This window comes from Leiobunum rupestre, chromosome 9, assembly GCF_980474605.1.
Source record: "Leiobunum rupestre chromosome 9, qqLeiRupe1.1.hap1, whole genome shotgun sequence".
NCBI lineage: Eukaryota > Metazoa > Arthropoda > Arachnida > Opiliones > Sclerosomatidae > Leiobunum > Leiobunum rupestre.
This window is the reverse complement of record NC_143392.1, coordinates 7548868-7569189: the sequence shown is the minus strand read 5'-3', so window position 1 is coordinate 7569189 and position 20322 is coordinate 7548868. Positions and strand designations below refer to the sequence as shown.

The window sequence follows — 20322 nt, the reverse complement described above, 5'->3', positions numbered from 1 at the left end:
TTGAGCACAATGGAAAGTAATTGTCCGACCAACTTTACTCCATCTCTTCCGAATTAATGAGTTTTTAAAAACGGCTTTAATATTCCTCAGTACAAAACGAAACAAATAATGTCTTTAAGACATGTGAAATATTAAAAAGTTTACAATTAAATTTTTTTTATATGCTATTAAATATAATATTAACATTTCATTATGGGGAAAATGCTGGTTATACCGAGTTCTTGTAAATACGAGGACGGATTTGGGGCACTCAACTTACCTTTTACAAAGTTTGCCATTTCAGTTAGGAAAAATACCATTTTCGTTTTGGGAAACACTCTTAATACTTAATAACACAATAATTAAACTATTTCATACTTCATTATGATTGAATAAATATACTATTAACTACGTGAAATTGACAAATCAACCCCAAAGGCGAGCGACAATCCACCGAACTAGTTCTAAAACTGCGTGTAGCAGACGGAAATCCAGTAGTTTGTAGAGCTTCTCTCGTTAGTCACTAGGGGGCTCTATTTAAGCCGAAAAGGACAATTGATTTATTTCGGGTCGGGTAATAAATTTTTATTCATTTACGGGACGGGCCGACTAAAAATTATTGTCTTTGCAAAACTCATATCTTTATTCGCTTTTATGCTTAGTAATGTTTTGACCTATTAGAAATAGTCGAAATCAAAATTGAAATTTAAAAGATTAAGTATATTAGTACAATGATCAATAACATTTTCTATCTATGATAGAATTGAAAAAGTTTCGGCCGGGGGGTACAAGACACGTACTCGTGTAACATTTTTACAATAAATAAAATTCATGTCAATTTACTTATCTGTTGGTAGCCGTAATCTACCTACTATTTTGCTATTTATAGTGAATTACATTTTGAAATCATTAAATTTAGAACGAACTAAATTAAATAAGTTAAACACACTTAATTTAATTTTATTAATTAAATTAATTTAAAGAAGATAATTTTTACTACAATTTTGTCTTTCAGTTTGCACGCAACATTTTATTTAAAATTTATTTAAAATACCCGACTAGTTTCTGCTTAACATCATCAGGGGTCTAACTATAATACGACGGAATAATCAACTAATGGTAGGCTGTTCTACCGAAACTAGTCGGGTATTGTAATTATATTTTAAATTAAATTTGGCGCGCAAGACAAAATCGTAATAAAAATTATCTTCTTTAGATTAAATTAAATAAATTGAGTGAAAAATACGTTTTCCCAGAAGATGAAAAATTTCTTAAATAAAGAAAGCTATTGGTAGTTAATCACAAAATCAGCCCTAAAAAGGTAGACTCTTAAGTTCTCAATGCCTAAATATGATCTTGATCGTAATGATGTTACGTCAGAGTTTAATACCCCTTATTTTGTACTAATAATTTGACTAAAGCCATAACCTTTTAACCTTTTTCTCAAATGAGCCATCAAAAGAATTGGATAAACTCGGTGGTACCGACAGTGGAATATTACTCCATTCAAACTATTTTTCGGCGACCATGAGGTCCACTTTTAAATACCACGGACACACCGCACTCTCGGCGCCGTTTCCATCCATTTAGAAGATTAGAGGTCACGCGTTTCAGACATCGTCGCTTTCGGGGGAGTTCAACTCTTTGGAGGTTTCTTTAATGGGCGAAGTGACGATGATCGGGTTATTGTTCCTGAGCTCCAGAATGGGCTTGCGGCCATTCTGCGTGGAAGAGTTGAGAGTGACCCTCAACGATGTCTGCGCCGACGAGAAGGACTTGCGGAACTCGACCAGTCGCCCGTTCTTCGTCCACGTGCGACATCGCTGTTCGTCATCTCCAGTCTTTCGGCAGAAACACAGAATGTAGTGGAAGTAACTTCGGAACCTGAACCAAAAAAAAAGGAAATCAAATTTGTTTATAATCGTTGAAGTTATAGTAAGAATATGTTCAGATAATATTTTGGAAGTTCCTTGTGCGCGCGCAACATTATCTAAACACCGTATTTTACATTGACCTCAAATTATACAGGTTGTTTCAAAGATTTGGTAGCATTTGTCCGAATTTCATTTGTCCGAATCGAGGCGCATTTGTCCGAACTGTAAAAATATGGCTATTTATTATTTTGTATAATTTGTTGGCAATTGAACCGTTCTATCCGTTTGTCTAATATCCGAAATGTCATTTGTCCCAATGTTATACATTGGCTTTAGTCAAATTCGAAAGAATAACATTTAAATTAACCGAATCCGAGTCCCAAACGTGCTTTTTTTATCTTAACACGAATAATTGTGGAACTTCAATCTAACCTAAATTCCAATGAAAACAGACACCGAACCTAACCTATTTAACCTAACCTTACGGAATCGAATATTTTTATACAACATTATTAAAATTCGACCTATAATTATTATAAAACGAAAAACACTATTTTTGCGATGGAAATTCGAACAAATGCTACTACTCGTTCAGACAAATGACACTCAAGGTCATTAAATTCTTAAAAATGGAACAATTTCAGTTTTCAATTTCGGACAAACGAGTATTCGGACAAACGCGACACTATTCGGACGAATGAAATTCGGACAAATGCTACTACCCCGTTTTAAAAGGTAATGCACAAATTTTAAGTAGTTGTAGGGGAGTTGAGAAGTATGCCTGTTTTTTTCCCATTTTCCTACGATGAGTTAAAAGAGCACCAGCCTCTGGAAGTAGGCTGCAACAAGCGCCAAACCAAGTTTAACTGTTTAAGTTTCCTTTTTTACGCTGGTTACCTCGATTTGTTTACCATGTCCTTTTTTACCTATCACACGAACCCAAACCTTTATGTTCACATTTCCCTGCTGCTTTGTTTTGCGCTTGTTGCATCGAGTAATCGAGTCGAGTAATATGGGAGTTGAAACGAGTAATCGAGTACTTGATTAAGGGGAAACTTTCTCTTATTCGAGTCGTGTAACTAAACAAAACGTCGAGCAATATTTTTAACGAGTCGGGTTATCGAGTACTTGATTCGTAGCTGGTTTTATTCAAGTAATTATGAAATTAAATTTAGAAGAAGTATAAAGTAACTTTCAATGCTGAAAAATATTCCTTTAATTTAAATGAACCACAGTTTCCACAACTCTGTAGGTACCGTTTATTGCCCCAAAAATGTTGTAAAACCCCTCTTTGAACTTTGAAGCCTCGAGGATAGAAAAAACAAATACTCGACGAGTTTAGAGAGCAGCTTATTCGAGTAATCGGGTTCCCGAATATGCAATATTTTTGGTACTCGGTAATCTGCGAGTATTCTCCAATTACTTTATTCGAGGTCGAGTTCGAGTAGTCGACCTCAAAAAAGGCCGAGTACTCGATGATGTTCGAGTACAGATACCCCAACTGTTATTTTGGCCGATTTCTTTTGTCTTTTAAGACTTCTCTAAGTATGAAATGTAGACGACGAAACAAAATAAATAATGGTACTCAACAATGAAGCAATACGACCCAAAATACGAACACGCGAGACAATCCACAAAACAAGCTAAAACATTGCTACACCAATACAATCAATGGCCAGTCATAAACAACCGTCAACCGAGAATAATTTAGAAACAAGATCTAAAATATGTATTTCCAAAGTGGAAAAAAAATGGACGGAAATATTGGCCTCTGAAAAGCAATCTGTTCGCGATTTTCACCTCAGACCCTCCAGACCAAATAAAACAAAATAAGCTATCACGCGAAATTGATGAGAAGAAATAAACGAAATTTCCCGATTTGACGCCTCGAAATAAATCGAAAACGCGAAGAATAAGGAAGCTTTGTTTCCAATCATTTGATTTATATTAATGAGATTTGTAACATGCAATAAAACGAAATTAATTTCACATTACGAGTTAAAAATGACATTTGGAATATTTGTAATAGGCCCTTCAATAAATTCCGCTCTCCTTTTCTTTCCTCCCCCTACGCGCATGCGCGAGTCACTAAATAAAATAGTCACGTGTTTATGTTAGCTCTATTTGTAAAGTTAAAGTTGATAATGTGCTCGCTCATTTTTTCGAAATTGAATGAGCCCTTCTTTATGGAAATATTGAGCAGCACGCGCTCTAAAATATAACGCTTTTACAAGTATGTCCTGGCTCTCCGAATTACTACTTCTAGGCAAAGCACTGAACAGGTTTTATTTAAGCGTCTATTGCGTCTGTTAATAAGTAAATATTTCGTATAGCAAAATTAAAATATTATAATTTAATACTTATTACGTTTAGAGCATCCTGTAAATTATTTTGGTCGATTACATTTAAAATAAAGTGAAAGAAATGAAATTTGACAATTAAGTACAGTGCTTCTTTGCAATTATAATTTCTTTCACCGGAAATACGATTTAAAAGCTTAAAAACCGAAATTATGCTTGATTTATTGGATTACTATTACCGAATTATATCTCAAATTATCCATTTAATCAAGATGCATACATGTACATATCTCTAAAAAAATCCATTTAATCAAGATGCATACATATCTCTAAAAAAATCCATTTAATCAAGATGCATACATATCTCTAAAAAAATCCGTAAAAACCAAGATGCATACATATCTCTAAAAAAATCCATTTAATCAAGATGCATACATATCTCTAAAAAAATCCGTAAAAACCAAGATGCATACATATCTCTAAAAAAATCCATTTAATCAAGATGCATACATATCTCTAAAAAAATCCATTTAATCAAGATGCATATATATCTCTAAAAAAATCCATTTAATCAAGATTAATACACATCTCTAAAAAAATCCATTTAATCAAGATGCATACATATCTCTAAAAAAATCCATTTAATCAAGATGCATACATATCTCTAAAAAAATCCGTAAAAACCAAGATGCATACATATCTCTAAAAAAATCCATTTAATCAAGATGCATACATATCTCTAAAAAAATCCATTTAATCAAGATGCATACATATCTCTAAAACAATCCAATTAATCAAGATGTAACAAGACTGGATGTATTAATATCTTAAAAATATCAAGATTAATTAATCAAGATATAACAGGACATCTTAAAAATTTAGATTAATTAAGATATATTCGTATCTCGAAAAATCAAAATTAATCAAGATAAATTCGTATCTCGAAAAATCAAAATTAATCAAGATATATTCGTATCTCGAAAAATCAAAATTAATCAAGATATATTTGTATCTCGAAAAATCAAAATTAATCAAGATATATTCGTATCTCGAAAAATCAAAATGAATCAAGATAAATTCGTATCTCGAAAAATCAAAATTAATCAAGATAAATTTGTATTTTGAAATATCCATATTAATCAAGACATCAGGACTGGATATATTAACATCTTAAAAAATCTAGGTTTCTCAAAATATATTCGTATCTTGAAAAATATGCCAGTACTAAAGATGGCATTGAACTTTGTACCATCGATTTAAATTTAAAGGTCAGAAACATGTAATTACGGCTAATTAACTTGTTTGCGCCATTTAAATTTTCCAAGTTAAGTAATTGGAATTCGGGTTAATTTCTTTCATTTCTTAATTCCACTTGACAACACAAAACGAATCCAAAGAAACAATATATATGACCACGGTTGAATTAAATCACCAAAGAGAATTCCTAAAACCAAGAAAGCTTAACAGCGGCAAAATTCAGCCGAGTCTTAAGGAATAGGTTTGGTTTTTATCTTTTACGGGAACTTAACTTCATTTCGCTCGGAATTCGAAGGCAAACCTTCTCTTTCCAAAAGCCTTTTGTTGTTCGCAGTTTTGCGAAGAAAGTTCTAATAAAACGCCCCCGAAATCTTCGCTCGCCTCGAGAGTCTGAGTCTGATAAGAAAGAAAGGAGAGTGCTGTTATAGAACGAGATAGGATGTTGGTATGTGCGAGAGATCGCGTTATTGCCCGACCGAAAAACTTTCCCCATCTTTAGAGCCCGCGGTTGTTTGCTTCAGATTCATTTCTGTATAAGGTTTTTTTTCGGGTTATTATTTCTCAAAACCGCTAACTTATTTCTTGGAACATTTTCGAGGAGTTGAAAGGCTTGAAATTCCAAAGGATTAGATACTATAAACGCACTAATTGACGCGGTTATCCGTTTCAGAAAATCAATATAAACGTGATGTAAGGCGTTACCATGGTCACGGATAAACATGAGGCTCTTATTTGACAAGGGAGAAGATCCCTTACCAGGGGTAACGCCATGAGAGGTTAATTTTTAATTAGGCGAAATCTTACGTAGATGGCGCCACGGATATCTTTTCCCCTTAAAGTTGAACTTTTTTTCAGTAAACCATCTCTTAAAACAGAGTTAGAAGTTGCTTTTTGCAATAATTTGTATTTTTCTTTCCGCACTAATTTGTATTTTTCTTTCCGCACAAATGTTTCAATTTGCGCCATCTAGTAAAAAATAAAAGCATTAAAATCCAACATCTAAGGGCTTCGCTCAATAAGTTTGTTTCCATGTAAGCAAGTAAGTAAGTCTATTGTATAATTTTTCTTTTAACTTTATATTGAACATACACAGTTCAATTTAATTTCCAGTAAGAATGCAATTTAAATATTTAATGTACTTAACGAGAAGAAACTAGGGTAATTTAATTTGTAGAAGTCCGAAAGTTTGGATTAATGAAATGGAAACCTTTAAATACAGGCTTCAGAAATACAATTAGAGAAAGATAAAATAAAAGAACTATAATTTCGTTACAGGTAGAATGGCGACCTGAGTGATTTATATATCATACCAATAAAATCGGCCCATTATTCTTCATAAGTATATATAAATAATTCATGTTTTAAATAAATGGTTCAGTAATACAATAGACCATTCAATAAAATACTACTTATGTGGTTATATACTTTTGTGTATAGAGAGGCTGAAGGTTTGGCCCGATTTGAACCAGAGAGGCTCAATATTAGCTTTCATCTGGCAAACATGCAACACTGGTTTGCTGGTCGATATAAAATTACTAAATAAATGTAATATGTCTAGCCCAAATAAAGACTGAACATAAGCTAAATTATTAAAACCAAAGAATTATTAAAGTTGCCAGTCCTATAGCAATTTAGCCTTAAAGTCTTTGCCAAAGATTTGGTCGGTCTAGTTCGTATATTATAGAAAGTTCTATTACAGAAACAGAATATTAAATATGACTATTTCCGTACAGGTACAAAGGCGTACCGAGTGGTTTATAAATAATAACCAGTTTTAATAATTGAAAAAAGGGTTTAGAGAGACAGTATTTGAATAATAAATTTGTAGTTGAACCGGTGACCGTGAGATGGAGATAGCGCTTCGCGAAGGACCCTTTACATTAATTTGTTAGTTTTCTGAAGAGTCAATTTGGTTATTGGCAATAAACTAATCCCTAGATTCCAACTTTACAAATATTCAAAACTAGGTTCGAGTCGAGTTTATAAAACAGACATTTTTTTCCGACCAATTTTCCGGAAAACTTCAATTCCATAAAGTTTTCCCGAGAAAAAAATTGATTAAATTTGGAAACTTCCAGCCCGGTTTGTTCAATTTCGAATTTATTCGTCTCCAACCCCCAAATATTACTCACGCACTCCCCCTCTGTAGACCTTTTCGCATTTTCGAAGTTATAGGAAAAACGAACAAAATTTGACTCGCATCGAAACCGCGGGGCAAATGGAATTTGATTCGCGCCAAATTGAGAGACTCCCAATTAATGAAAATTTCGTTTGGTCAGAAGTAAATAATGTTTCTCTAGATAGAAGTGTCCATCGTCCAATTATGCTGATGTTATTTGATGGATAACATATACTTTCGTCGAAACACATTAAGTAGGTCGATTCCGGAAGTCGCTACAAGGTCTTTAAAAAGAGGGGAGTGAACCCTTCTCAAGCACTGACTTCTGGGATCGATGTATTGTAAGTTTCTAAACAAAGGGTATCCAAATTTACAGTTTAACCAATAGCCATTTTCAAGATGGAAATATATCTGTTTATAATATTTATTTTTAAGATTAGATTTTTGTATATTTTAGAGATAAACACCAACTTTCTAAACAAGTATAAAGAGAAAATATGATTTGTAAATAAATAAATAGCACTAACGAGGAGTGTACCCGAGGTGTTAATCTCCGATTTTGATGAAATTCGGGGGGTATGTAGACCTTGGGGTAACATGAATTTTCACCAAGGGAAAAGTTACGCTGGGCTTCCGTTTTGAAAATGTTTTTGACAACTTAAAATGAATAAATCTACATTTAAAAAAGCATGGCATTTTCTCGGTTTATCCAATTTTAAACATTTTAGGTCATTTTTCCCAATTTTGGTCAATTTATCCAATTTTGTCGATTTCAAAAATATATTAGACAATACCGTATATTGGTAAAATTTTCAAATATACCCTTATTTATCAAATTCATTGAAATTTTCTCAATTTCACTCAAATTTGGATGAAGTTTACCCAAACTTCATGAATTTCACCCAAACTTCATGAATTTCACCCAAAATGGTTCAAATTTAGCATTTTAGTTGAGATTTGAATTTTTTTTGATTTTTCGAAAGTATTTCACAGTAACCGAGAAAATCCCATGCTTTTTTAAATGTAGATTTTTTCATTTTAAGTTGCCAAAAACATTTTCGACGACCCGAGGTGTAACACACCGATTTTTTTCAGACCTGCATGTTACTTGAAAAACCCTAAAGGGATATGTCTCCATAGGCAACCGTTTTGCCATGGCACCCAGAAATGTTTTTGACAACACTAAATGGAAATTTTCCCATTGAAAATAACATTTTAAGGGTACCACCCTTGTAAAAAAAATTACATTTTTGAAAATTCTAAAAATTGAAAATATAAATAAAAAAAATAATGAAAATTCGAAATTGAATAAAATTGTTACCCTTAAAATTGGTCAGATTCCCATGTTATATTCAATGGGAAAATTTCCATTTAGTGTTTTCAAAAACATTTTTGGTTTGCCATGGCAAAACGGTTGCCTATGGAGACATTTCCCTTTAAGGTTTTTCAAGTTACACGAATGTCTACCAAACCCCCGAGTTTCAACAAAATCGGCGCGTTACACCTCGGGTAGTATATATACCCTAGGCCAATTAACAAATTTCTTACAGGGAAAATAAACCTTTGAAAGCCATTAGAGGTACGATTCTAATGAATTTATTTATACCAGATGGTGGCAATATAAACCTTTTTGCCAGGATGGGAATAAGTACTTACAGATTTATTTGAAAAATGCATTTTTAAACGAGGTTTTATGTAAAAACCATAAAAATTCTTCTTGATAATTTAAATTGTTTACGTTTTAAACTGCTGCCAACCATTTTGCAACGCCTCGAGTATTTAAAAATCAGATCCGTGTGAAATATGGGTCTATTTTAAAGTCGTGACTCGTGTGCTGCCTCGTTAAACTGGAATGTTTTTCCCACTGAAAACTGCCTCGGTTTAGAAGTCGACTTCTCTCATATGATACTAAATTATACACTTCATATACACAAACTTTATCCAACTTCATTTCTAGAAAACCAATTTTAACGTACAGAGTACACTCTAATCTAATGCTTGAGTGAGTTCTGAATATTTTAAACTTAATATATAGTAATATGGCAATAGTGTATTGCAAACTCCGACCCGGAACTTTAGAAGCTGGGTTCGCCCATTACGCTGTTTGATGACAAATTTAATCCCATTTTTAGTGAATCGTAAGCTGAGAATTAAAACTAAACCTAGAAAAACCCGATTAAAAATTTAGATATTTTTAAAGATCAAAGGTCAAACATAAGCCGAATATTTAATTACCCGTAAGGTATTAATGTTAACTCCTGGAGCTCAACGAAAAATTAGAAAAAAAACTATTTTAACTAGAGATCAAAGATGTAAATGTTATATCAAAGACGTTGGTTTTAAAGAAATTATCATTTTCTTAAGCAGTTTTTAAGTTTTTACGTGCTTTTAAACCATTTCCAACCGTTTTAAAGATATAGGCCTATATTTTTATAAGATAATTATATCTAAGAGCATTTTGTTTTAAAACAGTTTGCACCGACTAGCGACGCGACTGTCTAAAAAACTATGTTTTAGAAATTGGTTTTGATGAGCAGTTCCCACTCAAAACTATTACAATTGTTAAGAGTTAGCGATATAAATTACCGTTTTCACTTTTTAAATTAATTTATTTACAGAAATAACGTTTAAGGAAAATTGAGATGTTTTTAAAGTAGTAATTGTAGGCTGGTTTTACCCGACATTGTACTCGAGTGTTTTATTAATGTTGAAATAAAACCGTGAAATACCCACGCAAATAATCCAAGGACAAAATGGAAATACGTTTTATTTCCTTATGAAGGAAATTTAGATACCTGAGCTTAATTGAAATGGAAAAGTTAGGTTTTTTTAGGGTAGTAACAGGAAATTAGAGAAAGATTCTTGAACGAAAAATTTAAATATTACCATTTCAGATACCTTTACATTTTAGTAAGCTGATATTAAAAGGTTGAAAGTAAGAGGGTAGTGCAGCGTTTAACAGTGGTATCGGGTGAAAATTGGCATCAATACACACACGAAAGAATCCAAATAAAAATCAATCACCAGAGAGTTCTATTTCTTCACAATCATCCCAAAGTAAGTAAACAACACTTTAATAAGAGTGAAAAAGTACAGGAAAAGGTAAAATAGTCCATAATGAAAGGGGGAAAAAAAGCTACATTTTAAAAGAGTTTTAATAAATTACAATTCTTCCAAATAACTCGTACCGTAAGTCTTTAATACTGTTCCATAAGTTTGTCATTTTGGGGAATATTTTACTGAGAGCTAGTTAAGGAGTGACCTCATCACAAGAGGAAAATGTACCCCTAGCGAGGCGCTTTCAAAGGCTACGTGTGACGCGGGAGCAAGCGGACGAAAAAGGTGCAAATAGCTCTCAGTAAAACTTTTGCACGTGTTGAATAGGAAGTGTCACACTTATGTAATAATATTATACACTTATGCTCGTACCAAAAGGTCTTCGAACAAAAATAAGACGCAAATCTCGGACCAAATAGATCTTCGAGTAAAATAAAATAAAAACTAACTCTTTGCAATGCAGTCCCTAGGTGGTTTTTATTAATTTAAATTTTAATAAAATAAGTTGACAAAGGCAAAATACAGTCCGGCGCTTAAGTCGCCCTTAACATTCGTCAAACCGAACACTAGCGAAAAAAAGCACAGAAAAATATTAAAATTTTAATTTAAAATTAATATATTTCTTAGATAAAATTCTTACTTTTAATTTAAAATTAATATATTTCTTAGATATAATTCTTACCTTTAATTTAAAATTAATATATTTCTCAGATAAAATTCTTACTTTTAATTTAAAATTAATATATTTCTTAGATATAATTCTTACCTTTAATTTAAAATTAATATATTTCTCAGATATAATTCTTACTTTTAATTTAAAATAAATATATTTCTTAGATATAATTCTTACTTTTAATTGAAAATTAATATATTTCTTAGATATAATTCTTACTTTTAATTTAAAATTAATATATTTAGATATAATTCTTACTTTTAATTTAAAATTAATATATTTAGATATAATTCTTAATTTTAATTTAAAATTAATATATTTCTTAGATATAATTCTTACTTTTAATTTAAAATTAATATATTTCTTAGATATAATTCTTACTTTTAATTTAAAATTAATATATTTCTTAGATATAATTCTTAATTTTAATTTAATATCAATATAATTCTTAATTTTAATTTAATATCAATATGATTCTTAATTTTAATTTAATATCAATAAAATTCTTAATTTTAATTTAATATTAATAAAATTCTTAATTGTAATCTAATATGAATCATTCTTAATAGTAATTTAATATGAATCGTTCTTAATAGTAATTTAATATTAATATAATTCTTAATTGTAATTTAATATGAATATAATTCTTAATAGTAATTTAATATTAATATAATTCTTAATAGTAATTTAATATTAATAATTCTTAATTGTAATTTAATATTAAAAATTCTTAATTGTAATTTAATATTAAAAATTCTTAATTTTAATTTAATATTAAAACTTCTTAATTGTAATTTAATATTAATAATTCTTAATTGTAATTTAATATTAAAACTTCTTAATTGTAATTTAATATTAATAATTCTTAATTGTAATTTAATATTAAAAATTCTTAATTGTAATTTAATATTAAAAATTCTTAATTGTAATTTAATATTAAAAATTCTTAATTGTAATTTAATATTAAAACTTCTTAATTGTAATTTAATATTAATAATTCTTAATTGTAATTTAATATTAAAAATTCTTAATTGTAATTTAATATTAAAACTTCTTAATTTTAATTTAATATTAAAACTTCTTAATTGTTATAATATTAATATAATCGCCATTGTTTAAACTTGATTATCAAGTTTAACCTCGAGCCTTACTAGATAGAGGGCTCCATATTCCTGGAAGCGAAAAGACCTCTTTAACCTGGGAACCACTTTGGAGATATCCAAGGCCACTCTAATCCTTTGGTAATGGTGTCAAATAAAATTAAATTTATTAAATTAGTCTCTTTATTAAAATCACCAAGAGAAACGAAAAGGGGTCTAAAGAATGGCTTAGAAATTTTAATGGAGTGTAGCTTCTCCGAGTGCATGTGTACTTTTTACTACAATGTAAATTGGCGGGAAAAGACTGAAATATAAACACAGTTGTGGTTCTATAAGCTTTATATGAGTTTAAAATGAGCATTTAAGCCTTTTGAAGATTTCAACAGACCAAAAAATTGGAGGGGGCAATAACATTAGTTATTTCTACGCCCCTGAACTACAAAGGGATGAGACTGCGTTGCCAACTTCCGCCTACGAAGGTCAATACGACGCAAACAACAGTGAAAAACAAATGTCTATTTATAAGAAGTCCAGCCGACGGAACGAATTAAAATGGGTTAAAAACGACATGCCGGAACTGGTAGAGCGATAGCCCCTACGTTCTGTCTTTTCCGTTCGCTTCTGCCAATTAAATTCCACTTCAAGGACTTACAATTGCTGGAACGCAAAAACAACCGTGCAAATAATATAAAGTTAAGACTTTGTCTTTGTCCGAAATTCAAAGGTTCGTTTTTTGTTTTTAGAAGCGAAACCGTAGCCGTCAAAAGCTAAATGTTTAAGTGAAAAATAGCGGTTTCGGATTCTGCTAAAAATAAGTTTAAAGAGGGTTTCCAAGGAGTTAAACGAAAAAACATAAACGTTGAAAGAACTATAGTCGCGGCTCTCGTACAAAACTACTACAATTTTAAATGTTGTGGAATGTATGTGTTAGCAGTGAAACACGATAAGTGGTGTTTCTTTAAATGACGAATTGTAGTATTGTTATAAGCATAAATATATATTTTAAAATAAAATAAAATTCCGTAATAAAAAGACTAGATACTTCATGGATAAAATGTATTTGTTTACCCATGTAAATAAATAAATTTTAGCCATGAAGTATCTAGTCTTTTTATTACGGAATTTTATTTTATTTTAAATTCTAATACCATGGCATATAAAACTTTTCAAATTAAAGATAAATATATATTATATATTAGAGAGAAGTACTTGTAACTTATCTCTCAATACTGCTAATGTAATGCGCTTGAAAAATGAATCTTCGCCGAGTTTTCAAAAATTGCGCGAAGCTATAAGAAATCCGAAATCCGGAGATTTTTTGGAAAATCTCGAAGTCAGACAAGAAATCCATAAATCCGAAGGAAAATCTCGAAATCCGGCAAGAAATCCAGAAATTGCAAAGTCCCTAAAATCGATGAGAAATCCCGAAATCCTACGTAAAATCTTGAAAACCAGTAATAAATCTCGAATTCCGATGAGAAGTCGCAAAATCTCAAAATCCCACGATAAATCGAGAAATATCGAAATCCGACGGGAAATCTCGATATCCCACGATAAATCCCAAAATCCAACAATAAATCTCGATATCCCACGATAAATCCCTAAATCCAACAATAAATCTCGATATCCCACGATAAATCCCAAAATCCAACAATAAATCTCGATATCCCACGATAAATCCCAAAATCCAACAATACATTTCGAAATCCCACGATAAATCCCAAAATCCAACAATAAATTTCGAAATCCCACGATAAATCCCAAAATCCAACAATAAATCTCGATATCCCACGATAAATCCCAAAATCCAACAATAAATCTCGATATCCCACGATAAATCCCAAAATCCAACAATAAATCTCGATATCCCACGATAAATCCCAAAATCCAACAATACATTTCGAAATCCCACGATAAATCCCAAAATCCAACAAAAAATTTCGAAATCCCACGATAAATCCCAAAATCCAACAATAAATCTCGATATCCCACGATAAATCCCAAAATCCAACAATAAATCTCGATATCCCACGATAAATCCCAAAATCCAACAATAAATCTCGATATCCCACGATAAATCCCTAAATCCAACAATAAATCTCGATATCCCACGATAAATCCCAAAATCCAACAATAAATCTCGATATCCCACGATAAATCCCAAAATCCAACAATACATTTCGAAATCCCACGATAAATCCCAAAATCCAACAATAAATTTCGAAATCCCACGATAAATCCCAAAATCCAACAATAAATCTCGATATCCCACGATAAATCCCAAAATCCAACAATAAATCTCGATATCCCACGATAAATCCCAAAATCCAACAATAAATCTCGATATCCCACGATAAATCCCAAAATCCAACAATACATTTCGAAATCCCACGATAAATCCCAAAATCCAACAATAAATCTCGATATCCCACGATAAATCCCAAAATCCAACAATAAATCTCGATATCCCACGATAAATCCCAAAATCCAACAATAAATTTCGAAATCCCACGATAAATCCCAAAATCCAACAATAAATTTCGAAATCCCACGATAAATCCCAAAATCCAACAATAAATCTGGATATCCCACGATAAATCCCAAAATCCAACAATAAATCTGGATATCCCACGATAAATCCCAAAATCCAACAATAAATCTCGATATCCCACGATAAATCCCAAAATCCAACAATAAATTTCGAAATTCCACGATAAATCCTGAAATCCCACCAGAAATCTCTAAATCCAACAAGAAATCTTAAAACCCAGCCCGAAATCCCATACACATTTTTGGTGAACCAATCGATTAAACGTTGCTAGAGGACTTGGGCCTAAGCTGGTGCCTTACGTCCTCGATGTATACTTCTCTCTTAAGAGATTTATTATATACTTCTGGTATAACTGATCCTCAAAAAGTACTCGGGCTATTTATATAAGGGTGGTTTACAATCTCGTAGAGAGAGCAGACCTCTTATCAAAACTGGTGGTGTACAACAGTACGTGTGTTCTTAAACTATCTTGTTTATCTCCGGCGCGCGTAACACGTCTAAACAGACCAGACTGTTGAGGAAACACGCTTGTCAGAGAGACAAGAATTGAGAGCGACGGATTCTACGCAGACAGATCGCGCCCAGAGACAATTCTGAGAGAAAGTTAAAGACAGTGGCGCGTTATTCTGGAGGAAAACTATTTTTAAGATTAATCTTCCATACCCTATATCTGTTTACGGCGGTTTTATCAAAACGTAGACTCCGCCGCGGTGGAAAATAGTTCACTTCTTTTTAAAAAGAGACGCTGTGAATGTTTAGTAACGTTTTCTGCCACCAGATGTCTGCTGTTTCGCTCGAATACATTGACTCTGTAAAAATATTGTAGTTATTTTGTATTGGCTTGCTATTGAAATTTTTAGTGTTTTGTAATTTTCCGGAAAAATAAAATGCGGAAAAATTTCCAGAAACTTTTCCGCAAATCCGAAAAATTAAAAATTGAAACATCAATTACTTTTTAAGGGTTTTTAATGTTTTTAACTTTTTATCGATATAAAATGTCTAATAACAGTAAACATGCTACAAAACATTAACAGTATTACATTTTTAATCAATTTAAAGCTAGTCTAGAGGTTTAGTTTTACTTTTAGACTCGACAAAATGAGGTGAAAATGCCGCTTTATTTCAATTTGCAAACAATATTAGACTAATCATGGAATGAAAACTTTTTTAATTTTTTTCGGAAAAATACGGAAGTCCAGGCCCGTACATGGGGGGGGCGTCAGGGGAATCTCAGCACCCCCAAATGAGTACTTGAGCAACCCCAATCCGACCGATCCACAAAAAATCGATTGCTCAATTACCGAAAGATATGATCTAAAATATTTGTATATTAAAAAACTGATATAACATAACATCTGTTACATGCATTTTTGTATATAAAATGTATTTAAATATTTTTAATAAAATATTATGTTTTCAAAGAAATCGAAATTTATAGTTTAAAAAAGAACACATTAAACCAAATGTTGGTATATTTACTAATTTCATAGGTGGGGAGATAAAATTGACTCAAGGCAGCACCCCCAAAAATAATTTAGCGCCCCCGAGTTTTGGCGGCTGTGTACGGGCCTGTACGGAACATTTTCCGGGAAAAAAGGTATTGGTAAAATCCGTTTTCTAAAATTTGTTTTTCGCTTTTGAGTTTTCAATGGGCGAATTTTTTTTTTAATTTCGAATACGGAACCGGAACAGAACTGAATCGTGTTAAAAAAAAAACAATAAAAAGGATCTTGTCTGTAAACAAACATGGAGGACAACGTAGTTGTCGAAGTTATTAATACCCTTAAAGTCTACTTATTGTATCGAAATTGAAGAAAAAAACCATACACTAGACATTTTAACATTGTTGCGATAGATTTCATCCTATTGTCTTTCATGATTACATCTTTGTAGCTCGAGTTTTCTTATCCCAAAGATATGGGTATTTTCTTATCTCTTCTACAATAGCTTCAGAATTAATTTTAGTCATTTTAACTTATATACACTGCAGAGTAAAAGACTGGCTATGATTGGTCTACGTCTACGGGGAAAAAACCGCACCAAAATATATATCGCAAAATTAGAAATAGGACCCACGACGCAAAAACACGAATTTCGCAAAAATAACAGGAAATGTTTTTTCCTTTTCCGCAAAAAAATACGAAAATCGCACAAAAATCGCCCAGTGAAAACGGGTGTTACAAGACTAGAAATTTTATTTACGAGGAGTTTTAGTTTATAGCCTATATTTGTAGAAAGTGATTAAGTTTTGAGCGCATGCAATTTTGGTTTTGAAAAGACGCGGCAGTTAAATTTTGAATTTAAAAGTGAGTTTTGTTTTGTTGAGTTTTGGGACAAGATTTAAGTTTTGAGCGTTAAATGTTTAAAAATTATTTATACAAACACCCGAGCAATTATAAAAGTGTTGAAACTAATAAATAATATTAAAAAATAATTTATAAAGCCCGATAAGAATCTAGAACTATAGCTGCAGTGTGACTTTAATCGTCAACTTAAAATACTAAAGTGTGAATTAGAAGCCAATTTTAAATATTTTTTATAAAATAATTAAGATTTTAAATCGCATATTTTCTATGAACAGATTTTAGATTCTACCAATTTAACAAAATAAAACCAACCACATCCATTTATCTTAAGCCATTTTCATAATAAAATTGATTTAAAAATGTCAAAATGTATGGTGGTTTTATTATTTATTATTTCTTATTTTATTCGTAATCACTCCCCGCAGTTTTAGTTTTTCCCAATCTATTGTATGTTTAAATTTGTGTCGATAAAACTGTAATTAACTGTGATTTCTTATAGTGGGAGCGCATGGTGATAAATTGTTCGAAATTGGTATACAGCTCTGAAATTAATATACACGTACCTTGAACTATACTCTCGACTACCTAAATTTTATTTTTCAAAAAAACCGACTGGAAAAACTTTTATAAGCAAAAAACGCCCTTGTTGCCGAGGCCGCATGCATCGTAGTTTTGTAGTGTTTTTAAAATTTAATGTTTTAAGTCGCACCGCAGCTCCGCAACTTTAGGAACAAAAAATGGTAAATCGCGTGTAGCTCGCGTGGTAAATGTGGTAAAGTTATGAATTTTTTTATGGTAATAAGTGTCACAGTGCTACTTAAAACCTGATATGGAACCACATTGAGGTATTGTTTTTACTTGACTTTTTTACCATTTTTCACCATAAAAATTTTCAAAACTTTTCCACCTTTACCACCCGAGATACACGCGATTTACCATTTGTCCCTATGGAGAAATATGAAAAATGGTAAAAAACGTCAAGTAAAAAAAAATACCTCGATGTGGTTCCATATCAGGTTTTAAGTAGCACTGTGACACGTATTACCATAAAAAAAATTCATAACTTTACCACCTTTACCACGCGAGCTACACGTGATTTACCATTTTTTTATTCCTAAAGTTGCGGAGATGCGGTGTAACTTAGGTCTGTAGATTTTAAAAACACATATAAACGAAGATGCGCGCGTCCTCGGCAACAAAGGCGTTTTTTGCTTATAAAAGTTTTTCCAGTCGGTTTTTTTGAAAAATAAAATTTAGGTAGTCGAGAGTATAGTTCAAGGTACGTGTATATCAATGTTCAGAGCTGTATACCAATTTCGAACAATTCGGGTATATTTTGTAACCATGCGCTCTCACTATTATATCCATCATAAAGACGTTTAACTAACTTTATTTGAGTTTAACGTTGTGGGTATTATCGCCGCGCTATTCCAACGTACATGTTTATTGGGCCATGAAAAATGATTTGGTAAACACACGCACGTTTCGACGGGCGAATCGATCAAAATATTTCCCAACACAATATTCCATATGTACTTTTAATCAAAATTGATAATTGAACCTTCATTTTTACACCTGAATATATTTTATTAAATGAAGTCAAAATGCAATGCTTTTTGCAACGCGCCTAAATCTTCATCAACTTGGCTTATTAAATTAAAGATTATGAAATGGCTCTTTGAACTTACACGACTTGCAATTTAGTTAAAAACTGTCCCATTACGAAAGTATTTAATTAGAGCAGTGCAACTACACTTTTTAGGAGATCGAATAGAATTTGTTTTCTAGTCACGACAAATACCAAATCGAATATATAAAACTTCAAATACTGCAGTTAACTGACCAATATCAAATTGTATTTCGAATACCAACAATTTGACGTATTTGGTTTACAGTTTTAGTTTTTTTTCACTGTTCTACGAAATTTCCAAACACGAAAAGGGTAAATCACACAATCAAAAAGAGAACTAAAAGCTGATTGCGCGGCACCACAAAATTCGTTCTCAACAATCGATAAAAGTTTTACGGTTATTCTAGCAGTTTTGTTAACTAAATATTTGCTACAGTCTTTTTCGAATAATCGACTATTTGATCACGCGAAACTAATATTTGCGAATATTTTCGAGCTCTGTTCTATTCGACAAATATAATATTTGAATTTTTATTCGATCGAATTATTTGGTATATAGCCAAACACTTTGCACACCTTTGGAATTATTAAAATTGCATTTAAATTTTTGGGATTGTATTATTTTTATTATTTTGAATTTTAAATTCTTAGTGGGTTTTATAATAAATGCACGGGAATTTTCAGCACCGTTATTCCATTTTTACCTATCCGAGGGTAATTTGTACCCTGGAGGGGTATTACAATCACCGTGTCTGTCTGTGGGTCTGTCTGGGCTGCGAACGCGTTCGCATTTTCGAGGCAAAGGGTAATCACTGCGTACGCCGTTTCTTAGAATCAGGGAAAAGGTTTTTCCAAAAGCGCCCTCTTTTTTTCATTGGGTGTAGTATAATTTTTTAATTGGGTGTAGTATAATTTTTTAATTGGCCGGGATTCGAACCCGAGCCCTCTTGAACGACAGGTGAGCGTTCTACCACAGAACCACGGATACAGTTACGCTTCACTGTGTCTGTGGGTAGGGTGTATGTCCGGGCTGAGAACGCATTTTCGGGGCAAAGTGTAATCGCTGCGTACGCAGTTTCTTACAATTAGGGAAGAGATTTTTAAAAAAGCTCTATCTTTTTGTCATTGGGTGTAATATAACTTTTCTTCAATTTACGTTAGTATCGGGCTAGATTCGAACCCGAGCCCTCTTGCACGACAGGTGAGCGTTCTACCACAGAACCACGGATACACGTTACACCCTTCCGAGGAGAGGTATATTTTGGCTTGCCAACTTGTTCTATTAACATAGGAATTGGTAGAAAACAGTAAATTTCCATTAATTTCCCTTTGAAGTTTATCAAAGACACGCTTTTTTGATTAGCTTATCCGTAGGAAAAAAAATCATGCTCCATTTTGGATGTAGAAACAGCATTGCCAGGCAAACTCGGCCGCCCCTGCCTAGCTATGGCCATGCTAACGATATGATAATTATAG

At 32.0% G+C, this 20322-nt stretch overlaps 1 protein-coding gene across 2 annotated transcripts in view; it reads right to left on the bottom strand.

The window, feature by feature from the left end:
* Positions 1 to 1007: 1007 nt before the first annotated feature.
* LOC149926405 (tachykinin-like peptides receptor 86C) overlaps positions 1008 to 20322 on the bottom strand; it is a 151652-nt gene continuing 132337 nt past the window's right edge. For both annotated transcript variants that reach the window (XM_090158712.1, XM_090158713.1), the window contains exon 6: positions 1008 to 1863. In XM_090158712.1, coding sequence (XP_090014838.1) covers positions 1590 to 1863 — 274 coding nt within the window. In that variant the 3' untranslated portion in view covers positions 1008 to 1589. The remainder of the gene's footprint in view (positions 1864 to 20322) is intronic.